Source organism: Oryza glaberrima, chromosome 10 (assembly GCF_000147395.1).
Source record: "Oryza glaberrima chromosome 10, OglaRS2, whole genome shotgun sequence".
NCBI classification, from domain to species: domain Eukaryota; kingdom Viridiplantae; phylum Streptophyta; class Magnoliopsida; order Poales; family Poaceae; genus Oryza; species Oryza glaberrima.
Window position 1 is genome coordinate 8,943,234 of NC_068335.1, and position 27,114 is coordinate 8,970,347.

The 27,114-nt window shown below is 41.6% G+C and overlaps 1 protein-coding gene across 1 annotated transcript; it reads left to right on the top strand.

Moving 5' to 3' along the window:
* Positions 1–6,858: 6,858 nt before the first annotated feature.
* LOC127753457 (uncharacterized) lies at positions 6,859–14,223 on the top strand. The gene is made up of 4 exons (XM_052278936.1): positions 6,859–7,191; positions 7,819–8,048; positions 9,386–9,621; positions 12,480–14,223. Exons 1-4 carry the CDS (start codon positions 6,953–6,955, stop codon positions 13,041–13,043), a joined length of 1,269 nt encoding a protein of 422 aa, XP_052134896.1. The 5' UTR covers positions 6,859–6,952; the 3' UTR covers positions 13,044–14,223.
* The last annotated feature ends 12,891 nt before the right edge of the window (positions 14,224–27,114 follow it).

Here is a 27,114-nt window from a genome sequence, read left to right on the forward strand (position 1 = left end):
AGCCCAAACAATTTCTAAAATTAATAGGAATCTGGGCTAATCCCAAGGCATCTCTCACCACACACCAGGTAAAGGCAGCTAAAGGACAAAAGAACAGGACATGGTTAGTGGTTTCAGTCTTGCCACAAAGTTTACAAAATTCATTCCCTCCCTTCCACTGTCTTTTAATCAATTGGGAAGCACAAGGTAACCTTCCTCGATCTGTCATATAGATGAAATGTTTAATTTTCAGTGGAATTTTACTCTTCCAGACAGCCATCATCCCAAGATCCCTAACCCCCCCAAAAGTTAATTCTCTATACATGGACTTGGTAGTAAACCCATTTTTACTGTTATGTGGCCAAATCATTAAATCATTGCCCTCCTCCAGAACAACTCCCTGAACCAGCTGAGTGAGCTCAGCTAGCTCTGCCTCCCCATTAGCATCCAAGTTTCTCCTAAAGTCCAACTTCCATCCCCCATCTTCAAACAAATCCTTAACAGTAGCAGTTTGGTGGTAACTGATAGCGAAAAGATGTGGGAAAAGAATTTTTAGACTACACTGGCAGCACCAAACATCAGTCCAAAAGTAAGTGCTTTCCCCATTATGAACCTCTTTCAGCACTAATCTTTCCAAAACCTTCTTACATTCATGCAAACCCTTCCAGAATTGAGATCCTCCTTGAGGAGAGCTTTGAAAAAACCCACCCAGATCCAGATATTTCTTCCTTAATACCTCCAGACACATATCACTATCCCCTCTTTCTAGCCTCACAACCCATTTGCTATGTAGGCACAAGTTCATAATCCTAGTATCCATAAAACCAAAACCTCCAAAATCCTTAGGTCTTATCAAACCCTCCCATTTCATCATGTGGTACTATTTCTTCTCTCCCAAACCCTGCCAGTAAAAGTTCCCTCTCAGGGAGTCTATCTTCTTATGAAACTCCCCAGGCAGATAGTAGAAACCCATCGCATACATTGGAGCACTCGACAGACAGGAGTTGATTTTGATCTTTCTCCCACCATAAGTAAGATATCCACTTTTCCAAGTTTGTAATCTCTTTTCCACTTTCTGGATTATCAGTCTAAAATCTTTCATCCCAACTTTTTCACAGTGCATTGGCAACCCCAAATAGGTAAATGGCATTGTTCCTACTTTACAATTAAGCATATTGGCTATCCTTATTTCTTCCTCTTTATCCACTCCCAACACATATACTTCACTTTTTTGGTAATTTATTTTCATACCAGACATCTCTTCAAAACAGAACAAAAGGAACTTTAAAACCCTCACATTGTCATCCCCCACCTTAATGAAGAGAATGGTGTCATCTGCATATTGCAAGTGGGACAAACCCCTAGGAACTAGGTCAGGAACTAATCCCTTCAAAATCCCCCTTTCCTTTGCCTTTTCTAGAATGACAGCTAAAGCATCCCCAACTAAATTAAACAACAGAGGAGATAGAGGGTCTCCCTGCCTTAAACCCCTAAAAGTTCTGAAAAAAGGGCCCTGATCACCATAGATGTTAATGCTGACTTTGCCACCCTCATTGAACTTCTTCACCCAACTGATAAGTGCAGGATTGAAATTCTTTTTCTTCATGACCTCATATAAGAACCCCCAATTTACTCTGTCATAAGCCTTTTCGAAGTTGATTTTGAAAATAACTCCTTTTTCACCCTTTCTCTTCAGCTCATGCAGAGTTTCATGGAGAATCACACACCCCTCTAAAATGTTTCTTCCAGGAATAAAAGCAGTTTGGGTCCAGCTAATAATTTTATCAGCTACCCTAGCTACTCTCTCATTGATGGTCTTGGTCAAAATCTTTATGATGACATTCTGAACACAAATAGGCCTATATTGTTTTATTGTGTTTAAATCCAAAACCTTAGGCAGGAGAGTGACCACCCCATATTTCAACCTGTCAGTATCAAGAGACCCCTGATGCAGTTCATCAAGCATTTCTTTGACTAAAACTCTAAATTCTGGCCACATGTTCTTGTAGAAACCCACAGGGAACCCATCTGGGCCAGGTGCAGTGTTTGATTTCATCCCTTTTATTACCTCATCAATCTCCTGGAATGTAAAAGGCTTGACCAAATCTAATTTATCCTCCTCAGAGAGTCTCAGATTTGTCCCCCAAACATCATCACTAAGATGCACATTTCTACACCCTTCCCTTCCAAAAAGTTTCTTGTAATAATCATAAATGTGGGTCTGAATTTGGGTAAAATCAGAAATTGTGCTCTCCCCATCCTGTAGAGAAAAAATATGCATCTTGCGTTTTCTGCCATTCGCCACCCCATGAAAAAACAAGGTATTAGCATCCCCTTGAGAATCCACTTTTCTCCACACCTCAATTGCCACCAGATTTCTTCCAGGAAATAAATTTTCTCCACTTCCTTCTCTAATTCATATCTCTCTGACCATTCATGATAAAAAAGCTCCCTATCTTCAGCCTTTGCATCAATCTCCCTAAGTTTCTGTTCAATTAGTTTCCTGTGTTTCTTTGTGTCACTAGTCTTATTGGCTCCCTAGCCTCTTAACCATCTTCTAATACAAGGCATCAACAGGTGCCAATAGTCCAAAACTCCCTTTTGCAACCTCACTGGCCAAACCCTCATTAACTGTTCCCTAAAACCTGGATGTTGAAACCATCCCAATTCAAATCTGAAAGATTTAGTTCTCATCCTATCTTCCTCTCTTGTGTCCAGTAAGATAGGACAGTGATCAGAACCCACTCTTAACAAAGAACACACCAAAGTCAAAGGATTCTTTTGTTCCCATGAGTTTGATGCAAAAACCCTATCCAGTACCCCCATAACAGGAGAGAATTGTTTATTAGTCCAAGTAAACTTGCAGCCAGCCTTGTAGAACTCATGTAGGCTATGATCATTGACAAACTTATTGAACATATCCATTCTTCTCACATCCACAACCCCATTGGACTTATCTGAGCTATATCTGTACATGTTGAAATCTCCCCCCATCAACAGAGGGTACAGACACTTTGAGATTGCATCTCCTAATTCAGACAAAAAGATATCTCTCCCCTCCTGATGAGCTGGTCCATAAACATTCATCAAACCCCATATCATGCCATCCTTCCTGTTCTTGACAACCATATTAAGAAGATGAGTCCCCGAGTCCAATCCATGATCTCAAATAGGCAATCTTTGACACCAGTAAGAAGGCCCCCAGAATGCCCTATAGTTGCTACATATCTCCAAGTAAACTGATCACCCAACAACCCCCTCAGTTCTCTGTCTGAAAAATCTTTCTTGATGGTTTCTTGAATGTAAAAAATATCTATCCTATGCTCAAACACTAGCTCCCTCAATTGCCTTTGTCTACCCACAGCCCCCAAACCCCTTATATTCCAAAACAGAACTTTCATCAGGACTTTTTCCTTCTTCCCTCATCCCCTTTCTTTTTCAGCACAGAGCCTTTCCGGCTACCTTTCCCTGGCTTTAATTTCACTAAACCCTCACCAATTGGTTCCTCATCAACCACAGTCAACCCATCACTTGCAACCCCCTCCTGATGGGCTGTCTCATCAGTTATAGCCCCCTCTATTTCCTCCCTACCAGTTGAGTCATCCACAGCTGCCATACTTATCAAGTTCTGTTCAGCCTCAAATAGGGTAGCCTGAGCTACTTCTCTAGCACAGATAGCCTCCAAATTCACATTAATCTCCTCCTCACTATCCCCAAGAGTAATACAACTAGCACTAGCAATTTCTTTTAAAATATTCCTATCAACAGAATTAAAAATGGCATAAGGATTGGATGTACCTGGATTCAGATTGACCTTGGACTTTCTGATCTCAGCCTTGAGTTGCACAGGTACATTCTTGTCCCTCACCCTTAAGCCTTGTTTCTTGGCAGGTATCACTCCCTTCTTCTTGTTCTTCCTTTCTACCTTTAGAAAAGCCTCTTCTTCTATAATTTGACCCATCACATCTTCACATGCCCCCTGCTCATGCTCTTCATCTTCCCCTTCATTTTCTTCCTCCCTCATTTTTTCTATATCAGAATCAGTTGGTATAGCACATTTTCCATCTTCCTCATCTTCATATCCCCTTATGGCATATTTCTTCTGAAGATCAATATCCATCAGATCCTGCAAGTCACACTCCCTTAATTCTTGTGAGTCAGGATCTAGTATCTCAGTGTGTTGGGATTCCTTCTCTGGCTGCCAAACTATCATAGCCAAATTCTCTGGAGTTTTTGGGGAACCCACATCAGACTTACATGCACTCAGAATGGCCCCTTTGTCACCCTTGGTAACAGGACTGCATATGTCAGTAGCCCCTTTACCATCTTTGATAACAGGACTGCATAGAAGAGTAGCCCCTTTACCACCCCTGGTAACAGGGGGAGCTGATTGTATAAGCCTTGAACTGTTACTAGCCCCAGTACCCAGCTTGCTCAGATCAGGTTTGTTCTTACTCACCCCTTTATCCCCCTCTTCCTTCTTTTCCAGATCCTTCTTGTCTTCATCTTTGTCATCTTCCTCATCATCATCATTCCCATCAGGAGGAAGAAGATCAGTTCCTTTTAGTGAATCTTTTTCCACTTCCCATCTTAATTTGTAGCCAACTCCATTAATGTATATCACTATAGAACAATTGATTGCAAAAGGATCAAGAACACCCAATCTTCATTCTCACAAATTCCCCCTTAGCCACAGAAGTCCCATCCACCTCTTCTAATTCCCCCACCAATTCAGCGACAGCTTTGATTGAAGCTTCAGATCTGGCAAAATCAGGCATCCCATACATTCTTACCCAAACCACATACAGTTCATCCATAGTCATCTTTGATTCAGTTACACTGGCCTTGATGGGAAACTTATCAAAATCAAAGCTCTTAACCAGGGTCAGCTTGCTCCTAGCTTCAGGATTAGGGAAATCCACTAGAAAGTCATTATCATTAATTTGTCTCACCTTCCAATCCCATTTGAGGCCCTTAAACAGAGAAGATAATTCAGCCATCACTTTAGGAACCGAGCCCTTGCCTCTAATAACAGACAAAATTCCCCTACAAGCAGTTTTAGACCCTTCCCCTGCTGGAACATCTATTTTCATGCTGTAAAAACCTTGCTCATTAACTCCATATCTCTTAAACTTAATCTCCACTCTCTTATCAGACCCCATCATGGTAGGACAATGAGATGAAATGTGGCCAGAGCTCTTACAGACATAGCAGAGAGATGGTTTTGTGCACCTCACCTGATGATGGCCGAATTCACCACAGTTGTAGCACTTGATGGTGTCCTCCCGGGGCCCCTCCTGGACTTGTTCTTTCCTCCTCTTGTCGAATCTCCTCACATCCAGCCCTTCCCTTTGTTCACCTTGCCAGACTCTCCCCTTTTCACCTTGCCAATTGCGACCCCCCTCTCTGCGCTCATCCGGCCGCCATCTTCCTTCGGGTCTTCGCTGATTCCGTCCAAGCAGGCGCCCACGGAGCTCCTCCTCCTCCCGCTCCCATGGTGCCCGATCCCCCCAATCCCTCTGCTCCTCATCCACAGCCCTCCTCTTGTTTGATTGCCACTGATCAGGGCGAGGATTCGGTGGCCTCCTCTCCATGGAATCACCCCGTACAACCTCAGCAAACGATCTGCTATCTACCCTACGCCTCGCGGCCTTCCAGATCCGCCTCGCACTCCCCCCAAATTTGTGAATCTCTGCCTTGCGAGCAGGAAACCCTAGCTGTGGCTCCAGCACACGACCTCTTGGAACCCACAACCACCGAGAGGGCAGCTCAATCTCCTCTACCTGCTTTGGGATAAGGTCGCGGATTGACCAACCTGCGCCATGCAGCGAGTCGCCATCTCCGCACCTCTCCTCCCTCCGTGCAGACGTGTCACCATCGCCATGGAAGCCCACACTGCCAAGTTGCGAGAGCCCAGTGCTACAGCATTGGGCTGCTTGAGTATCCCCTGCACGGGATCCCTCAAGGAGCGCCCATGGCGTCCAAACCCTAGGCCCAGGAAGCCATGGCGGCGAGATCGCCTCACGTGTCGCCACCGCCACTGCCTTACCTTTTCCCTCGCATGACGTCATAGTCAACTTGTTTCAACTTTTCCATCACATCGTTCCAATTTCAACCAAACTTCCAATTTTAGTGTGAACTAAACACAGTCTTAGCTTTTATGAGAAAGATCATAGCCTTCACGTTATGTCCGCATGACCGGACAATGAATCTTGGTCAGACAATAGATGTCCAACCGGTCTGAACTCTTGAGTCTAATATTGTATTTCTTGTATTTTTCTTGTCTGAGGCCATGGTTTAGCCAGACTAATAAGACATGAAGAAGTCCTGCGGATGCAAAACCCCCGCCTTTAAATATTGGGGTCAAGTCCGATTGAAGGAATAACCAATCAATCGTTAAAATTCAGGCTATGAAAAATTCAGGTTAAGGTTGCACCAATCAATCGTTAAAATATATAAGGTTTGATGTATTTCAGGCTAAGGTTGCACCTTTTGTTTAGAGTTTGCAATTGATATATGATGTGACATACTTATTTTCTACTGTATGTGTATCAAATGTCAAATGCCAAAATGTTAACCGATAGTTGCATCAAAAGATATTTCCAAAATCTCAATGCCACTCATTTTCATATTGGTTGGATCATTAGAATCACCTAGTAATGAAAAACTAATTTTAGGAGAATACTTTTATTCTTTTACTCTTAGCCGTTTAATTGCAAGTAAAAGTCAAGGTAAAAAAATAAATATAATAAAAAATCTCATAAAATATTTTAAAATAGATTCTTCAAAATTTAAATTTGGCTGGAGCTACCCGAAATCATCCTATTTCGTTTTTTTTTTACTCTTTTACCCTCCGTAGAACCCTACCAAATTGTCCACCTTCCCCAGACACTGCACTACTGCAGCCCCCCGACCCCGATTGATCGCACGTATCGCCGGCGGCATTGGCCAAGAACTAGCAGCCGCGCAGCGGATGCAAAGCCTCTCCCGCTCCACCCTCCTCGGCCTCGTCCGCCGCCTTCGCTTGTCCTCCCCTCCATCCCCCGCGCCCCAACCGCGCCGCCTCCTCTTGACCGCCTCCGCGCCGCCGCCGCCGCCGCCGCCGACGACTGTCTGTTGTTCTCGTCCGGCGGCCGCGCCAGGGCGAGATGCTCGGACGATGGCGGTGGCCCTGGCGGCTTCTCCCGATCGATCCATGGGCCGTGAATCCCGGTCTGGTTTCTTGTCCTGTTATGAGTGAGATAGATCTGCATTTTTTTTCTTCTGTTGGTCGGTTTCTTCTTCTCCGTGAATGGATGTGCGAGGGCCATGCGCGTCGTAGTGGGTTTTGGATTGGGTTCGTACGTAGCGTACTTCTAATTTGGAGGATTTTGTTTTAATCATGATCCATAAGGCTGTTCGCATTGTTCTGATTTTTTGGAGGCAAATTAAGAAAATGATTTAATTCCACACATGATCCTAACAAGAAGGAACTGAAATTAAACCAATTCAGGTAACCAAATCATGATGTCGAGTTCAAATTTAGGTAAATGACTGCGTTTTCATTTGTTGTATCTTACTCCCTCCGTCCTTGTCAAACTTTGATCAAGTTTATTGAAAAATTTAGCAACATCTAACATACCAAATAGTTTCATTAAATCTAACATTGAATATATTTTGATAATGTGTTTCTTTGTGTTGGAAATTCTACTATATTTTTCTATAAATTTGGTCAAACTTAAACAAGTTTGACAAGAAAAAAAAAGTCTAAACGACTTATAATATGAAATGGAGGGAACAGTATATATGATTTGGTTGCTTTAGACTGAAGAGTTAGTTACTTCTGCTCTCTGTCAATAGATTTCGTCATGGATGGAGGAGTCTGACCAGCAGCTCTGAGGAAAAAGGAGCGCTGAAAGATGTACCGGCCGCTGCCATGCTGAAGAATAGAAATGATAACGAGAAGAAACGGAGTAGGAGGAGGAAGCCTGGAATAACCATCCTTAAGAATAGCGGACACCGTGATGGTTCTATATTTAAGGGCAACCGTGGCTGGAAAATAGACTTCCGTATTGCAAACCCTGATGAGAGTAAGTAGTTTAAATTTATGTATTTTCTTTTTGCGCTATTCATATTTTGGTATACTTCCTTATTAAGAGTTAAACTATGCACTATGATTTAGTGCCGTTCTGAAGGGAGTAGGCTACAGTATGTAGAAAATCACATGTGCACAAAAATCTCAGTCTGTGTTCAGCTAGGTGCTAGTTGGTCGATGACCCACTGACTAGGGACTAGTCCTACTAGTTGGTGACTAGTTGGCAGTTCCAATATGTTGAACAATAAACCACAGAAGCAGCTACCTTATTTGACAACATATCTTCAAACTATTGAGTACTGACAATTGATGATTAAATGAAATATAAAACTTAGATTTGATAAACGGTGCGATGTGAAGGCGTGAGAGGGTGTGGCGGCACTTGGCTGCTCCATACAGGGCCAAAGGAGGGAATAAAGGGACCGTCTTAACCCTAGGAACCATCCGCCCCCTCTTATCCTGCTTGTTTGGCCCAAAATTTTAGCATGTGCTACTTTTTTATTTCCTAGTTGGCCCATTGAACTGTCTAGTCACTGAATCATACTGACCGACTAATCGGTCGGTCTGACTGATTCACTGAATCAAGGCGGGTTGGTTTCGACTACTAACTAGTCACCGATTAGCCAGCCTAGTTGGTTGACTAGGTGAACACTTGTTATGGGCATGGGCCTGGCCCATGCAACAGTTTAGGCATGATAAATTAGGAATAAGTCACATAAATATAGGAGATTACCTAGTTAGGAAAGAGATGAGGTTTATTAGAAAGTTAGAGATAGAGATTGGATTGGATTGGTTTATATAATACTAGAGACTAGTTCCTTAAGTGAGTCTGTCCTCCCTATATATAAAGGGACCCCATGTATTCTATTATCAATCAATCAATGAATCTCTAAAGTTAGCCCTAAGCCTCAGAGCTTCTTTTAGCTCAACAGGGAGAAGCCCTTCCTCTGCTATTAGAGGGCGAGCACGCTATCCCCGGGTCTTAGGACCCTTATCCTAGCCAATCCATAACAACACTGATATCAGTTAATGTCGTGTATTCACATGCTGAAAATTTTTATGTCCCTCACGTTTAACACATGTCATCAGCTCATCAATCATAGGAGAGGCACAGTTGCCATAGCAGCCCAAAGATGGCTTTGTAGTTAGTACTTCAGTGCAGAGTTTTGTGAAACATTTTGCCTTTCATACATGGGATTAAGTCAGTTTTTTCACTAGGCAATGGCTTTATTTATTTATGAACATAAGTACGGGAAAGTGTAAACTACTGTTATTTCAATATTTCTCTTGTTCTGATTGCTTATTTAACTATGACTTAAATCTCTGGTGAAGCCCAGTTCGAGGCCATGATGCTGTCAGATCCTGGAGATTGCAAGCCAGATGAAATAGCATGTGTTATGCACCAACCATGTCCCATGCTGCAAATTTTTTCATTGAAATTGGCTAAAACTTCCATTGATCGTTTTCCAGTTGAGTTGTATGGATACATAGCAGTGCGGGATCTCATGGATCCACTGCGCAATTATGTTGTCCGTCGCAGCAGGGATGATACCATTGCCGTGAAGCCGGTAAGCATCTGCACTTATCTGCAATTATGTTAATGTACTTCATTCATTTTACAATATGTGCCAAAAACTAACAAGGTTATAAATAAAATGAAACATGCATATCATGACATATTACAACATTTAATCTCTTTTACATCCTTATGATTTGAACAGACAGTGGAATACTGGCAACACTTTTCCCTTTCCATTTTTAAGGCTGGATACAATTTTGCAACATTGTATTAAGTATGATATTGGACTCAGTCTGCACTCTTGATTTACTAACTAATTAGACAGAAAATCCATATGTGGTTGAGCAGTGGATATTCATATTACATAAAATTTTATGGTTTTACCTAGTTTTGTTTTGGTCTACTAAGTTATAACTGAAAAAACTCCACTATAGACTATAGTAGTGCAGCGATTATATCATGGAACCAGTTAAGGTGCTAGTTGTTTTAACAAAAGAAAATATCTATCGGAGTAAGGACAATAGAAAAACCTGTCATTTCCTCTCTACTCTAGCGGTCGTTTGGAGAAGATAGGGAGAAGAAATCCCTTGTTTTCCTCGCGTACACCTCCCGAACTGTTAAATGATGTTTTTTTTTGTAAAAAAATTCTATAGAAAAGTTGTTTTAAAAAAATCACATTAATATTTTTCAAGTTTGAAATAATTAATACTCAATTAATGATGTGCTAAGGGCCCACCTCATTTTGCGTATCTTCTCAATCTTCTCTTTTCCCCTCCTCTCAAACACAGCATATGATAAATGAATTTGAATCATCACAATGTCTTTCCTCTTGTACCAGATATATTGCACATACAGTTGAGTAATAGGGATTTGTAATAAAAAAAATGAATAAATTATCGGGGAGAATATGTAATTACTTTCACACCCTTCGACACATAATAATGATTGATAATGCCGTGTTGTTGGCATTATTATCTGATAATGTATGAGCCATCCAGGCTGATCCTAGCCTGAATGAATAGGTGCAAGGAAAGTTGTTTGGTTGACGTATCACTTGAGACGGGATTAAGTGAGATGTTGTTTGGTTAGATGCATGAGTGGTGAGTTTGGTTACCTCTTTTTGTTGGGGGTGAGTTTACCCCCTTTTCAATCTATAACTGGTTTTTAACATGATAAAATGCAGTATACTAGTGAAATCTATTGCATAGTTAACACGTAATCAGTTTTAAAAAAATTAACTAGTTGCCCTTCGGTGTATAATAAATGAACCGTAGTATCTTTCAGTGCTCAATACAGGATGCATTTCTTTAACCGATTTGAGGAAAAAGAGGAAAAAAAGAAAAACAACAAAAATTCTTAGTGCGTGGATGTCGTCGTCCCCAACACTTCAATTGCCGGTAGAGGGGCCCTGCGGCGCTGGTCTCCGCTCCCCTCCACTGCCGGTGCCGGTCACTGTTCCCCTTCCCCTCGGCCATGGCACCAATCTCTGCTCCCCTTCCCCTCCTCTGCCATGCTTTTTGTCGAACCCCTTTCCCACCCTCCACTTGCGGCCATCGGTGCTTAGATCCACAGCAGGTAGCAATCCGATGGCTGTAGAAGGGAGTGAAGAACGGCCATGGAAGATGGCGCCAGCGATGAGAGGAGGAAGACGGTGGTGGTGACAGCGGTGGTGCCGCTCCAGTTTCCAGATCCGGTGTCATTCATCGAGCTCATCGTCCCTTCAACATAAGTGCAGTGTCCTCCGATGAGCTCCTTCGTCCTCCCCAGCCGGCAAACCTTCTGGATCTGCTCACGCATCCTCGAGGCAAAGAAGGAGAGGGCCTCTAGAGGAGAGGAGAGAGGAAGAGGAGAAGCATGCTGCAAATGGAACCGGAGAGGTGAGCGGATTGCTCGTGGGTCACGCACTCGCACCCGCGCCTGCATCCGCACAGCCAGGCTTAGGAGCGAAGCTCACTCCTCACGTTTCTGTTGGGCCTGCCTCGAGAGTGTATTTTGCATGTGTGGAACCAGGCTGAGATCTCCGTGCAGGCAACCAAACAGCTGGAATTTGCATGTGCGGGTGCGAGCCAAGTCCCATGCAGGGAACCAAACACACCCAGAGTGATCCATCTAAATGCTGCTAGGTGTCTAACAGGATACATTGAACAATGCTCGAATTTCCTGTCAGATTTGGTAGTTCTGTTCTAAAGCAATCATTTAGTACAGGGATCTTGTCCAAGCCTTTCTCATGGCAAGTATAGTCATCCAGCAAATTGAAAGCAAAAGTACTGATCCTTAAAGGAAGTCAGCACCAAAATTGAGAAGCATAATAAAACCAGAATTGGTTGTTATGAAAATCAGAAAATTATGGAAAACAGAACGCAGGCCTTTTATTTTTCCGGCCTGAAGGCTACAAATTATTCTCGTAAGGAAAATTTGAATCTGAGAATTGAATTCACCAGCAACTAGTGCAATATTGAACACATGTTTTATGAGGATTACAATAGGGAGCTCAGCAGAAATACTGCAGTTCTTCTTCACACTTTCTAAATATACATGTACTGTAGTAACAGGTGGAAGAACAAGAAAACAATTTTCGTTGCAAAAAAAATCTTATCTGAGTCAAGGTAAAAAATCCTTATCTAGATATACATCTGTGTAGAAAAATCGAAGTGATTTTTGAGTCATACATTTAATAGACAACCAATAAGAATGAATAGGTAGATAAACCATGGAGACATTTACATGGCCCCAGAGACTTGTGGTACTCAACAGGTCCTCACTCACATAACAAAGTTCTGAGCCCATAGAGTTGGATATTCCTCTTAACTGCATACCTTTATAATTGAAACATCATAAAGGAAGTATTTAGCTTTTGGTATTTCTTACTTTGCTATGAAGAGCTACTAAAAATTTGTAATTATGTAGGGTTCTCTCATCGGAATGACTGGACCCAAGCGTGGCATAAAATTCTGTTCATCTGCCCTAATTGAGTATGATATGAGAATCAAGACAGGAGAACAAGAAGAGGATGATATACAGCTGATTGACGGTGTATTAGGCATCTTTGATGATCTAAGCAAGCCATCGTGTAAACCGTTCAGAAGTCGCATTGATGGAGTTGGTGGGGCAGTTGACATCACCGTTGGACTGCTTCCCAGTGCAGTGGAGGCCACATTTGAAGTTGCCATATCAGAAGTCCAAAGTTGTTTCGATCTCACCATGTGTTCTTATGCTGGTGGGTTAAGCCAACAATTTAAGATCTTTCAGGGCACCATTGGTGAGTCGTGTGGCTTGAGAAGGTCCGTGGTTGCTGTAATGTTGGATGGTATGTTGCACCTGAGGTTCATAGCTCGGAGAAAAGGCTCTAAACGGGATCATGAAATTGCTTGTTCAATCAGAGCAAAGAAACATGGAAGCTCCACCCACCAGTTAAATACTGAGCTCGCTTCCTTCTTGGTCAAGGTGAATTGGTCGACATTGCCTATGTAAATTCCTTATCTTTTCTGTTATTCCTTAAATTTTTGTTAGAAGAGATAACCTTCTTCATCCCGTTAATTCCTTAAATTTTTGTTAGAAGAGATAACCTGCTTCATCCCGTTAATGCATCTCCATCAATTGTGGATGTTTGAAATGACCATTTTAATTCCCATGAAGGAATTAACAGACCAGCAAAATTTGCTCAGTAGTCACTAGATTGTAGTTCTGATTCATGGTTAAGAGCCTAAGAATATGCTGGACTGAGCCCATCTTTTCGCTCATGCTTATCAGCTAAAATTTGAATTTTTAACCTTAAATTGTTGATTTTGGGTTTTGTTTCTATCGTAGTTTAATTTTTAGTCTTTGCTTTTAGATCGTTAAGAACACATATATAAAAGTTTTATTCATATTATTTTTCATTTGCAAATATGCCGTTTGGCTTATTCCAAATGGTGAGGCTTCAATGTTTAGAGCACAATTAATATATTCTACTAATACTACAGATTTACCAGTAACAATACCCTGGGGGCGGGGGTGGTATAGAAAAGAACCTTTACTGAACTTCATGGAGATTAACAATAACTTGACCAATCTGAATTGAACAATATTTCTGCTCTAAAAGGTTGAAACTAACATATACTTAAGTCACTTGTTTTACGACCACCTTGCTGACCTATACAATAGGCCTAGTTCTTCGCGACTGATGAAGAGAAGTATTAAGGCCTTGTTTAGTTCACGAAAAGAAAATTTTTGGATGTCACATCGGACATTTGACTGGATGTCAGAAGGGGTTTTCGGACATGAATGAAAAAATTTCATCACTCGCATGGAAACCGCGAGACGAATCTTTTGAGCCTAATTAATCAGTCATTAGCACATATTAGCACATGTGGGTTACTGTAGCACTTATGGCTAATCATGGACTAATTATGCTTAAAAGATTCGTCTCGCGATTTCCCCCTAACTGTGCAATTAGTTTTTATTCTTATCTATATTTAATGCTCCATACATGTGTTCAAAGATTCGATGTGACGTTTTTGGGAAAAAAAATTGGGGAACTAAACCGGGCCTAAATAAGGATACACAAAATGAGAAAGCCCTTCGCGTATGATTAAAATTTAGTTTAGTTATTACAAACTTAAAAATGGATTTATTTGATATTTTAAAATAACTTATATATAAAAAATTTTCACACGAAATGTACCGTTTAGTAGTTTAAAAAGAATGATAACGGAAACTAAGTAAAATCTGTATCTTAATCAAGGTTATTAGGATCAGGACTAAGTAGTCTCGTTTTGCTCAAAGTAGTATCGTATCGTAGTATCGAGATACTATGAGATTTTCTTTTTTTAAGTTTATTTAATATTTATATTAATTATATATAGCAATTCTATATAAAAATATGTAGTAATAATATATGTTATGCAAATATAGATATTTATCAAGAGAAATCACGTTGGTTTTGATATATTTAGCTAATTTCTATATAAACTTGAGCATATTTATTTATATTATTTTTAAACCATCTTATTTTAAATAATATTTTGTAGTATCGTAGGGATCGTAAAATCGGGATACCACCTAAGATTTCATAGGATCGTATAGTGATGAATAGTATGATCGAGATACTATGAAAATTAGGATACTTGGTGGGATCGGTATCGTTTCGGCTTGGTAGCATCGTAGTATCCTAAGATACTATATACGAATCGGGATACTGACACACAAGATTCTTAATCATATTAGAACGGGCCTGCTTATTATGCATTTACCTTAAATAGGCAAAGCTCCAACAAAACTATTTAATAACTTGCATGCAAGAGATGCACAATGAATTAGGCAAGACATAAGAAATTGCGTGAAGTCAATGAAATGATGACCGAACCGAGCGATTTGCAAGGCTGTAAAAAGAAATGAACTAGCAGCAACATATCTGTAGCAAGAGTCAAGTGTGGTCCATCAGAACTAGTCAAACTCAGGTGGCCAATTGGCGCGGACTGTGGTAAAAATAATAATTCACAATGCTCACCAATATTGGTTCTCATCATCTAACAATATGGATTTCAAATTCTATCTATGTAATTTGTTTTTGAAAGGGAAGTGTACTTTTACCCAAGAGTGGATGTCTCCTCATGTACCTTTACTTATCAAATACTACGAAAGAACCTAAAAAGATCATTAGCGTCTACTGCTCCAAGAAATCCAATATGTACCAATGTTTTGAGTGGTCAGTAGCAGTTCAAACAAAACAATTGATATAATGAGCATCATATAGCTACAAGATCCCCAATGTGAGCGACTAGATGCACCTTGTTCGCTTAGCTATTATTACCCTCGAGGTGTAGATCGAGGTCCCATAACTTGTTTGAGTGTGTCATTTCGGTTTTAAATTGCTATGACCACTTCGGGGTCCTACATGTCGTGGACGTGGCATATCACACAGACATTAACATGGTACCATCACTCATATACACTCATTGCCAATGGGCCCAAAATACATAAGTATTTTTTCCTCCTTTTCTTTTTTTTCCTTCTCCTCTCCTTCCTTATTCCTCTCTCTCTCCCGCTTTCACGGTGCGCTGCAACAAGGAGGACTAAGGCACTGCCAGTGTAGCCTTCTCGAGTAGTTCGGTTCAAGTCGGAGGATGGCGTGCTTGTCATGGTCGTCGCCGACGCATTGTCGTGGTGGTTGCCACCTACGCGGGCTTGAGTGTGAGCTTCTCTGCGCTGAGTTGCTCCCCCAACACAAGCTTGAGCTTGAGCTGCTCCAAGCTCGAGATTGTCCCCGGTGGTGTACCTAGGATTTTTTATAGGTGGTCCAAATAACATATCTCTTAAATATTCTAAATACTAACAAGATTAGAAGTATAAATTCTTCAAATGTGAATCTAAGTATTGTTGGAATTAATGAATGGGCCTTAGCCCACTCGAAGATTAATTATTTGGAAAATCACAAAAGCCCACCTCATGGGATGGCATGGATGTGGAGTTTAGTACCACCTTACTTATTCTAGGAGAGGGGGACCTCCTTAAAAGGGAGGATGCCCTCCTAGCCACTTGAAGCATGTGTGGTGGAGAGAAGAGGGGAAACACACGCGCGCACTCGCTTGCCTCGCCTGGCAGGGCAAGGCAGGCGGCGCGCGTGCACGACGTACGCATCGAATGGTTTGAAAAATTGGCTTCTCACCCTTGCGCAGATGCAGCCTCTTTGCAGTTTTGTTTTGCTGCAAATTCGGATTCGTTTTTGTTTTGGAAACGTTCCGAAAAATTTGGTACGTGCAAACGGCGTGGAGTCCGGATAAGTTACGCGCGACTTATCCGGTTCGGTTACGCGCAGTAGAGATCGTGCGGGCGCCCTGATCATGCGAACCTTCTCTATATAAACCGACTTGCCGTCTTCACACAACACACGCGAAATCAATCTAGGGTTTGCCTCCTACTCTGTACTGCGCCGTCGCTCGTAAACTACTCCATCTCGCTCGTCGGCGTGCACCGGCGATCGGGAGAGCAGGTCTCCAGAACCTCTGCCTTCGACGTCCTGCACTGGGAGAAGGCGGCAATAAGGTTTTTGGGAAGCGCTTCGCGCGACTGCTCCCTGTTCGTTCGCGACGGCTCGCCTTCCTCTTCGCTCGCGTGTTTCGTGACTTCGTAGACGCCTGCAAAAAGTTTCGACCAAGCAGCCGGTCTTTCCGTCACCTCGGTACGTGTTCAATATGTTGCGCATATTTGATCTGTTCATGTTATACTGTGTAGTTTATATGTGTAGATCTAATGATGCGTTCATGCTAGTTTTCATCTGTAATGTTATGATTTATTTATGGAATAGATTAAATCATTATATGCCTATAATCTCAACAAGTATATGTTGACTGACTGTGCATCATAATTTACTAATAAGGGAGTTATTTTTTGTTTTTACATATGTATATATGCATTGGGCTAGGATTTTTTGGTGGTCCCGGGACCACCCCATATATCCGCTTATGATTGTCCCACCCCAGATCCATGTTGCCAAGCTTGTCATTGTCCCCCGAGCTCAAGTGTTGATGACCTCGTCCTTGTCTCTTGCTTCGCGTTGCTGAGATCGTCAACAAGGTGAATGGCAACGACAGCCAATGCAAGGTCGAACCGCTGCGCCTTCCACATGGCCCATAAGGCTAGGTGCCACACCTCGGCCAGAGGTGGATGTCCTGCACTCTCCCTGGTGGCTGCACACTCCTCTCCCTGGAGGCGTGAGACGGGCTCGAGGAGGAAGGCGAGGACAGGAGCAGCGATATTGCGTGCTTCGGGGAGGACATGATGGTGAAGGTATCGACGCCATGCTAGCAGGAGTAAGTGGGGAACCAAAGGAGTGAAGAAGGGAAAGAAAAGAAAAAATGGGGAAAAATATCCTATATCGTGCCCATTGGTAGTGAGTGTATATTAGTAATATAGCCACATTAGCATCCATGTGTGGCATTTCACATAACACCACATAGGATCCGAGAGAGGTGGTCATTTGGGATAGAATTACACATTCATATAAGTTCTAGTACTTATATATGTATTTTGTGAGTACAAAAACCTAGATAACACATACGAACAAATTTAGTAATTGTCCATGAGTTGTATCCGAATACCATCTATTTCCCCTGAACTGGTATTCAAAGTGAAAACCGCACCGTCAATATGACCATGCTGCCTATTGATTTTTATCCTAACCTCGCCATGTCTCACATTCCTGACACTTGTCGCCTGGCAATACGAATGTGAATATATACCTGATCACCGACACTATTACACTCGGGTATCATATACTCCCTCCATTTTTTTAATATATGATGTTTTAAGATACGTTTGGCCATTTATCTTATTAAAAATTCTATAATTATTATTTATTTTATTATGATTTGATTTATCTTCAAATGTTCTTTAGTATGTAATTTTTTTAATATTCGTAAAAAAATTGAATAAGACGAATGATTAAACGTTTGTAAAAAAATTCAACAGACATCGTATATTAAAGAAGACGTAAAGCATGGCTACCATTGAACATTTGAACATGGCTAGTTTTAGAAAAGATGGCCTGGTCTCCATCAGAAAAAAAAAAAAGAGCCTGGTCTCTTGTGATTATTTTGGGACCGTTAGTTCCTGCAAGAATCATCTACTATCCCGACCTCGCACTTCATAACATGTGAATTTATATATATTGATTTGATCTAATTTGGGTATTGCTGCATGTAGTTAATTAGAACTTGTAAATTAAATGATCCTTGGATCGTTCATCACAGGACAAGTACTGTCGGCAGAGAAATTAAGGCCGGATATATGGCGTTGGATTGATTGGATGAGGAAATTGACTGCATAGGTGTGTGAAAAAAAAGGAGACCTAGATCGATCTAGGTAAGAAAAACTAGGTATTCTATGTTCCATGGGCCAGAGAATCTTTTAAACTTTCATCAAGGATTCAAGGGAACTTCGCTTTCCACACTTGTAGCATCTGCTTCCTGCATTGACTTGACTAAAGCCCACTTGATTTCATTAGTACCCTCTTGGAGAATAGACCCATCTAGTAAACTCAGAAGCTCCAATCAGAGAACAGCATCACTTTGAGGGATAAGATCGCCTACTCTGAGTGGACCTGTGCTCGTTCATCCCAATATACTCGGCCACACTATCACATAAGTATAATGTATTGTATCTCTAGCAAATGCAGACGTGGCAGGAGTGTTTGTTTCCAATATATATGAAGCACACATCATGTGAGAACATAGTATCAGCCCCAATTTTTTCGCTTTGTCGTTAATGTGAAATCTTTGTCACAATTAATATTTTTTTATGAATAATCGACTTTGCAAATGAATTGATTAATGGAATTGGTATTTTGTGATGAACAATTAACTTTGCAATTGAGTTGATTAACATAATTGGTTTGGAAATATATATGAATGTTGGTGTTAGTGCGTGTGACTAATATGGGTCAAATTGTAATATCTGTGCACAGAAATAGTTATTTTGGTTGATTGTGTGTGGTGAGGACTGGAGCCATGCTTAGGTAGGAGAAAAGTCTTATACGGTTAGGATACCATTTGAAAAGTGATTAGAGTTAGCTTTCTTGTAGGTTAATTTCGGTCAGCGGTGAGACCGAGACAAGATTCAGCGAGGAATTGAGATCCAAATGATCAAGAATGCTGGATGATGAAGTTTTACAACAGGCTTTACAAGGTGTACGTGCAAGCTTGGTGTTCACAAAGGAAATTGGTGGAGAAAAATTGAAGAAAACTAAATTGGGGAAAGAAGTGCTACAGTACTTGAGGTGCTGTAGTGGAGATACTGTGGCACGCTGCACGCAGTTCTTGGATGAATGTGGTATCGATGTATGCAGGTGTGCAGGTCCGGGCAGCAGCAGTGGCGCCTATAGGCCAGCTTGGTGTTTGTGCAGAGCGGCTCGGTGACAGGCCGGCCAGGAGAGCCAGTCTGATCACGGAGTCGGATTGCTTGCGTGACTGAAGCTTTCCAACTTTTTCTTTAAACTTTAAACTTTTTCATCACATTAAAACTTTTCTACACACATAAACTTTCAACTTTTTTCTTTAAACTTTCAATTATAATCAAACTTTTAATTTTGGTGTGGAATTAACAGCATGAGATTTGTCTAGGATTTCTGTTTGGATGAATTTGGAAATTGATGGTTTGAGTTCTAGTGAAATTAGGAATTCAAAGTAGAAACTATAAATAGGAGGTTTATGATATAAATAGAGAGGGTGGTTATGCTCAACCACCTAAAAATCTCTTGCGCCCAACTGCTGCATCAGGAATGTTATCAGTTCCATATGCCCTTGTTTGTATCCCCACCTAACCAAGGCGAACTGAGTGAGATCGACAACTTCGCCAACCTTCCTACTCTCTCTTGAAACCTCTCTTGCTACAGTAAATCACCCTCTCTCGACCCCTCTTCCTCCTCGATTCCGGCGGCCTCGTCGCTGGCGGCGGGAGGGAGAGGGGTCGTCCCCCCTCCCCTAGTATAGCTAAGTAGCCAGGCTAGTCTCGTTAGGTCGGGTTCTTCCCGTTTTCCCCTCGTTGGTGTGGTATGGAAGTTGGAGATGGTGGTGGATTCGACATGGATGCAGCTTGTGATGGCGATGGCGACGCGGAATCGACCCGAGACGACGGCAGCGGTGCGGATCTGATCCGCGGTGGTGGCGGCGGCTCGGATGCGACATGCGGCAGCTACAGCGGCTCCGATGCAGTTTGTGGTGGCAATGGCGACTCGGATATGGTCAGCTGCGGTGGCGGCCTCACGGATGCGGCCCGTGGCCGGGGCAAACGCGCAGATGCGACCCGCGGCGGTGGCGGCCGCGCCGATGCTGCCCGCGGCGGCGGCCGTGTGGATGTGGCCCGCGGCGGCGACGGCCGCGCCGTTGCTGCCCGCAGCGGCGACGGCTGCGCCGATGCAGGCCGCGATGGTGTCGGTGGTGTGGATGTGTCCTGCAATGGCGGCGTGGATGCGGCTCGGATGATCTCCTCTTCTTCAACCTTCTCCATCGAGTTACCAAGACAGCAAGTTTTTCGCCACCATCTTCAGATTGAGTCTTTGGTTGGCTGGATTTGGGGAAATTCTTCCTCTCTGTCTCATGGCAGTAATAACCATGCAGGGTTTATCGTTCGGGTTGAGCCCAGATTGGATTTGCAACCTTGGTTTGCAGGTTTACAGTCCGAGCTCCTTAGATTCAACGATGAACTCCGTGGAAATCTTTTGCGGAGTCCGGTGATGCTCACACCAAAATCTACGGCTTCGCACCAAACCTCTCATATGTGTCGTTCCCGTGGAGGCAGCTGAAGAGGTTTACCGGTTCGTCAAGCGGAGTACACATCAATAGAGGCCCTTGGATGCAATCGTAGCGGCATTGCCGCAGTACCCTGTCGATTGGCTCCTTCATTGCTGCTTAGTTTCATTAGGAAGTTTGCTTCCTTTTTTCAGTTGACCTCTCTCTTGTTAAAGATGGTCCAACTCTTAGGTTTATCCTGGGCGATGTATTGGGGAATTCAATTCCCCTAAATGCTGTCGTTTAATAAAGTGTGATGTGTTTTTTTAAAAAAAATCAAGGCGAACTGAGTGAGGATTTTTATTTTTTATGGGGGATCATAGGAGTTGAGTGCTTTTTAGATAAAGGCTGTGAAGGTCAATAATATGGATTTATACCATTCAAAATTATTGAAGCCATCACCAATACTTTTTGCAAACAGCTAAATATACTCCCTCCGTTTCACAATATAAGTCATTCTAGCATTTCCCATATTAATATTGATGTTAATGAATCTAGACATATATATTTATCTAGATTCATTAACATCAATATGAATATGGAAAATGCTAGAATGACTTACATTGTGAAACAGAGGAAGTATATAGCTAGCTTTACCTACTCAGAATACATCTAGATGAAAACCTATAGGCAGCCAACTAGCAAGAAAACTAAATTATTATTCTTATATGTAATTTAGCTAGCAGAACTGACAAGAGGTCTACATTATATACTCCCATTCCCATATTCTAGCCTTGTTACGGCTCATTTGGTTGGAGGGAGTTTTTAGGAGAGATTGGGAGTTTAAAGGGATAAGGCTATTAAGTGTTTTGTTTGATTGGAAGACATAGGAATTTTGGTGGGATGGGGATGGGGAATTGAGGAAGAAACTCCCTCCTTTTCAATACCTAGGTAGGGGCAGGTAATTAGGAGAGAATTCCTCCTTTACTTTTTCTAAGCAAATTTCAGCCATCCGTTTTTATTAATGACATAATCTCCAACTAAACTTCCTATCAATTTCCATCACCTCTACCAAACAAGATATTAGAATTAAAAATCAAATTCTCATTTTAATCCTATCATCATTTCTCTTACGTAAACTCGCAATCCCCTTATATCGAGTTACCAAACAAGCCACAAGTGTGTTGTTTGCTTCAATAGTAATTTATGGGCACACCGTAACTTGGCTTTCCTTCAACACAACTTGTATTCTACTTTACGAGGATTGCCTTAATAAAGCCTCTTAGCTGTTTTTGGTTGCCTTCCACTTTTCTTCATGGATAGACCAACGCAAGAAGCTATGTGTCTATATGATTGGTGCCTTTCGTATACTGACGAAGTATGATATAATGATTCTACCTTCGTTTTTTCAATATATGACGTTGTCGATTTTTTAATAAACGTTTGACCATTCTTCTTATTCAAAATTATTTTTAAATATAAAAAATTTAAGTCATGCTTAAAGAACATTTGACGGTAAATGAAGTCACGATAAAATAAATAATAATTATATAATTTTTTTTAAATAAGATGAATGGTTAAATATATCTTAAAAGTCAACAGCATCATATATTACAAGATGATAAACGTATCTCAAAAGTCAACGACGTCATATATTACAAAACGAAAGTAATTAATTAGATAAGAGGGGAGAACCGCCACCGAGAGGAAGCCCTGATGCCAACGATCTGAATGCGAAAATTGACTATCAATGATGCTTGAGAAAATTTAATATTGACGAGTTTGTGCTATCTAGAGTATAACAAACGCGGTCATCTATTTGCAGTTTAGCTAGACCGAGTCTAGTGGTGCGGCAAGTCCCTGTATAGCAAACTAACCTGTGAACGGAAAATTCATTCAATAGAGATAAAATCGCAAGCCCAGAAATTAACTTTCACTTAAATTTAACAAGAAACTTACCACCGATAACGTTTGTTTTTTTTGTATAAATATTAAGGACGTGGTGAACCTGCAAAACGAACAAATAGATAGGTGGTCTTTCTGGAAGTGTTAAACAAAAGTTTTCCATGTCACTACTTACCAAATTAGTGGTTTATGTATGTGCGTATTTCGAGTCATCATAAAATAAAACTCAAATAAAACTCTTAGTGATATTAACTTTTTTTTACGCAACTGTCTCTTAGTGATATTAACTTTTTTTTTTTACGCAACTATCCCTTAACAGTGATAGGGACATCTGAGGGGCATTCTTGTCATATTTCTTGGCATGTCTGTTTTAGGTGGTCTTCATGGGCTGACCTTAGGTCTTAATTGGGTGTTTACGCTGAAGGAGGCCTACTACTTGACTGCCCCAGTGAGTACACTCATGTGTTTGTGGCTCCACCATACTTGTTATCCTTTTGTCGTCCTGTTGCTTTTGCCACTTCAGCGACTCAAAAACATCTCATCATGCTTCCTTACTCATGTGGCTTCATCTACTTCATCCTTTTTCCGCTGTGGTGCTTACCTAAGTGGCTCTGGTTGTTTCATCATGCTTCGCCGCACAATCTTGATTGCTTCGGCTGCTTGGCGGAAAGCCTCACGACCTACCTCCAATGGACATAAACATCAGATCTAGAAAATCAAATGGATGCTCTAATTAGCCATGTCCAATATCTTTTTTCTACGGGACGCTTTCCAAAACTCTTTTTTTTTAAGCGTAATCCCTAGAAAGGTGATCCATAGCATATTCCATCACAAAGCCAATATCGAATAAGAAGGTTCACGGACGTTAACATCTTATATCTTTAATGAAGTAGAGGACCAGAGGCATTCAAGAACTATTAACTAGTTACAAATCTAGATTGCTGGATTGAAAAAACTATAGAGTTACATTTTCTCAGTAATAAAATCAGTCTAGCCTATGCATCAGATGTATTCGGTAAGTCATAGAGAACTCAAACAATTGCCAAATTGCGACGGAAAAAAGTCAGCCAATTGAGCTTAGAAAACAAACACTTGCCCGTAGAGAACTACAAATAACCATTTGCAATTTAATTTAATCTGAACTTCTGAAGTCATGTTATCTCCGATCCAGTCCCCATCCACACTGACACGCAGAACCAAACAACGAGAATAATCAGGTATTATATGTAATTGAGGATAGTACTACATCACCAGACCTTGGAATCAACTTAATTAATTGGCAACCACACGTACTTATTAGCCAACTAATTAATGGCTGGCTAGATGACTTTGCCGACTTCCTCCTAGAAAACCAAAATAGTATCCACACTGACACAGCAACTTGGCCAGCTAGGAATTGACGAGCGATGCCACCCGTATTGGGAAAGTACACGTGATACACCTTAGATCTCGTTCCAGGTCCTTCCACCATCCGACAATATTACTTATTTATAATTTGTTATCCACATATGCTCCATATCAATTGATAAACTTGATATATCAATGGCTAGTTAATTCAAAGACAGGAAAAAATAATTCATTAACTGCCAAGTGGATTCCTGGACAGGTGGACTATGAATATTTTTCAATCAGACATTGCAATTAATTTTGCTAAGCAAACAGTTAAAAAAAAACCTACACTGCAGCAGGTGCATGCACCCAACGCACAGTGCTGTCCCACCGTACCGAAGTTGTGTAGTTGACCGACAGGTTGTCATGTAGCAGTATTTCAAAAATTACACATATAAATTTGGTGCGTCAAACAAACTAAGGGTCCCCTTTAAATCAAAGGATTTACGTAGAAATTTCATATAATTCAAATCCTATAGAAAATTTACCTATTTGGTCCTTTGATTTAAATGATTGAAGCTTTCCAAATCTCATAAAATTTCTATGGAATGACACATTGCATGTGAATTTTAAAGTAAATTTAGCAAGAGTTCCAATCTCTTAGAAAACATTTTTTCAACCCTAAGATTCAAAGGGGTCCTAAGAGGATAAACATTGAAACAAATGAAACAGATGAGTGATGACCACAATCACCATATATATCTGCAATCCATTATAGAGCGTCTGTTTATATTAGTACTTGCTCAACTTTGCTTGGATTATTGAGAATACTACATATTTCTGAGTTTTCGTTGAATCAATATATGCACGTAAGCGTTCACTACTAGAGAAACCATCTTTACCGGGTTGCCCAAAAATTACATTAGTCCTGGTTTTACTAAAAACCAGGACTCTTTAACCCCGGTTGAAAAGCCCAACGCCATTATATGATCTTTAGTCCCGATTAAAATAGCGTCTGGTCCCCTACTACCAACCGGGACTAAAAATCAACACGTAGTATATAATCCCTCACACGTATCCTCTCCTTCTCATTTTAACTTCCTTCTCCTCCCTTTCCTCTCTCTTTCCTTTCTTATCCTCTCCTTTTTCCTCTCTGATCTCTTGTCCTTTTCTTTAAAGTTTCCTCTCTTTCGTAGGCATGTAGCAGCAGTGGGAGAAAGCAAAGGTGGGGGCGGCGGCGGCTGCGGTGGCCCGCGCGCGGCGGCGGCTGGCACCAGCGAGGGGCACGGCGGTGCCGACTCTGGCGCAGGTGGCGGAGCGGGAGGGCAAGTGGCCACACGGGGATTTTTATCTGTGATGTTTTGTTGATTTGTGATGTTTAGATCTGTAATTTTGTGATGTGAATGGTAAATTTGTGATGTTAATCTGAGTATGTTCATTCGATCTGTAAATTTGTGGAAGATTTTGTAATGTTTTTGTGAATGTGGATGTTTGTTGTTGAGTTTGGTTTGAAATTAATATGCAAATAGCAAAAAACAATAAAAAAAGGAAAAAAATCTTTAGTCCGCCAACCGGGACTAAAGATGGCTGATCTTTAGTCCCGTTTTTAGACCCGGTTATTTCAACTGCGACTAAAGATCGCTATCTTTAGTCCCGGATTCGTAGCCCCAGTTTGCTACCCAGGACTAAAGGGGGTTGCAAACCGGGGTTAAAGAGGGTTTGTGCAGCAGTGGTTGCTTCATCTTAGATGACTTTGAATTTTAATTTTAATAGCCTTTATATAGATTCTGTTAGCAACTCTTAGATTTTCTCTCCGGATTGATATATATTTCGTCAGGAAAAACTTTTAGTTACACTAGAAAAAATACCCGTGTATTGCAACGGGAAAAAATAATATTATAATAATGATTATAGTTATTTTATAGTTCCATAGGAGTTATATGAGATAGTTCTGGACATAAAAAATGAATTAAATCTATATCTAACCCTAGTTCTCTCCCACCGTGAGCGACGGCGGTGGCAAAATAATATGATATGGTTGGATTAATTTTTATTAAATTAACCATGATTAATAACAGTCTTTGAAATTTTGTTGGAATTTTTGAAGCTTAATTGCAAATTTTACAATAAAAACATCATTTTAGCATTTATTTAAATAAAAATCCTAATTTCTCTCTGGGCCATTTTCAGCACATTTACTTTCTCAGTCTGCAACTCAAGTCTAATTTGTCTCCCCCAACTCCTCCTCGCTGCGTTGTGTTGGACCCGCCAGCTTGCCCTTGGCCCATCAAGCGTGCGTGGCCCAACAGTGATGTGGCCCAACCGATGGAGGCAGCCCGATGCAAAGGTGATTTGATGCACGGCTTGGATCGCCTCTGCGCCGCTGAAGATGCGGACGGGAGAAAACCCTAACCCTAACCCTCACACTTTATCCTTCTCTCTCCCGATCCTCTCTCCCGGCGACGAGCGTGAGCCTCCCCCACCGCAAGCCACGGCGGTGGTGTGCGAGCAGCCGTGGCAGCGCCCTCCCATACCGTGAGCAACGGCGGCGACGCGCGAGTGGCGGCGGCGGCGGCGCCCTCCCATACCGCGAGCAACGGTGGCGACGACGTTCCCCACCACGAGCGATTGCATCCTCCACTGGCTTCCACGGGTGGATCTGGTGGCGTCGTGTGGCTTCCCGCGGGTGGATCTGGTGACATCAGCGACTTCCCGCAAGTGGATCCGGCAGCAACGGCGACTTCCCACGGGCAGATTCGGCTGTGTCGATGGCTTCCCGCGAGATTGAGATAAGATTTGTGCACTTTTTATTAATTTTCCCGTTCTTTTTCTCTTTGTTTGGATTGTCTGATTGGATTTCGATTGGATTTACGGACGGAAAATTATTGTTACGGACGGAAATTTGATGTGACGAATGGAAAGTTACAAATTTTTTTAAGTAGTTAAGATATAAATAGATTTAGTAATAACTATAACTATTTATTACCTAATAAAACTTACTCTATGACCTATCACATTTGGAAGATTATGGCCGGTCTTTACACGTTACCTTCCTCGCGAAAAAATATATATACACACATTACCTGGGTCGTGGCCCATACAGG

What these genes read in the sequence shown, in the direction of transcription:
- LOC127753457 (XM_052278936.1), top strand. Translation starts at nt 6,953, where the DNA reads ATGCAAAGCCTCTCCCGCTCCACCCTCCTCGGCCTCGTCCGCCGCCTT. An exon ending in TCCATGGGCCGTGAATCCCG is followed by an intron (nt 7,192 to 7,818) that starts GTCTGGTTTCTT and finishes CTCTGTCAATAG; the next exon opens with ATTTCGTCATGGATGGAGGA. An exon ending in TATTGCAAACCCTGATGAGA is followed by an intron (nt 8,049 to 9,385) that starts GTAAGTAGTTTA and finishes TCTCTGGTGAAG; the next exon opens with CCCAGTTCGAGGCCATGATG.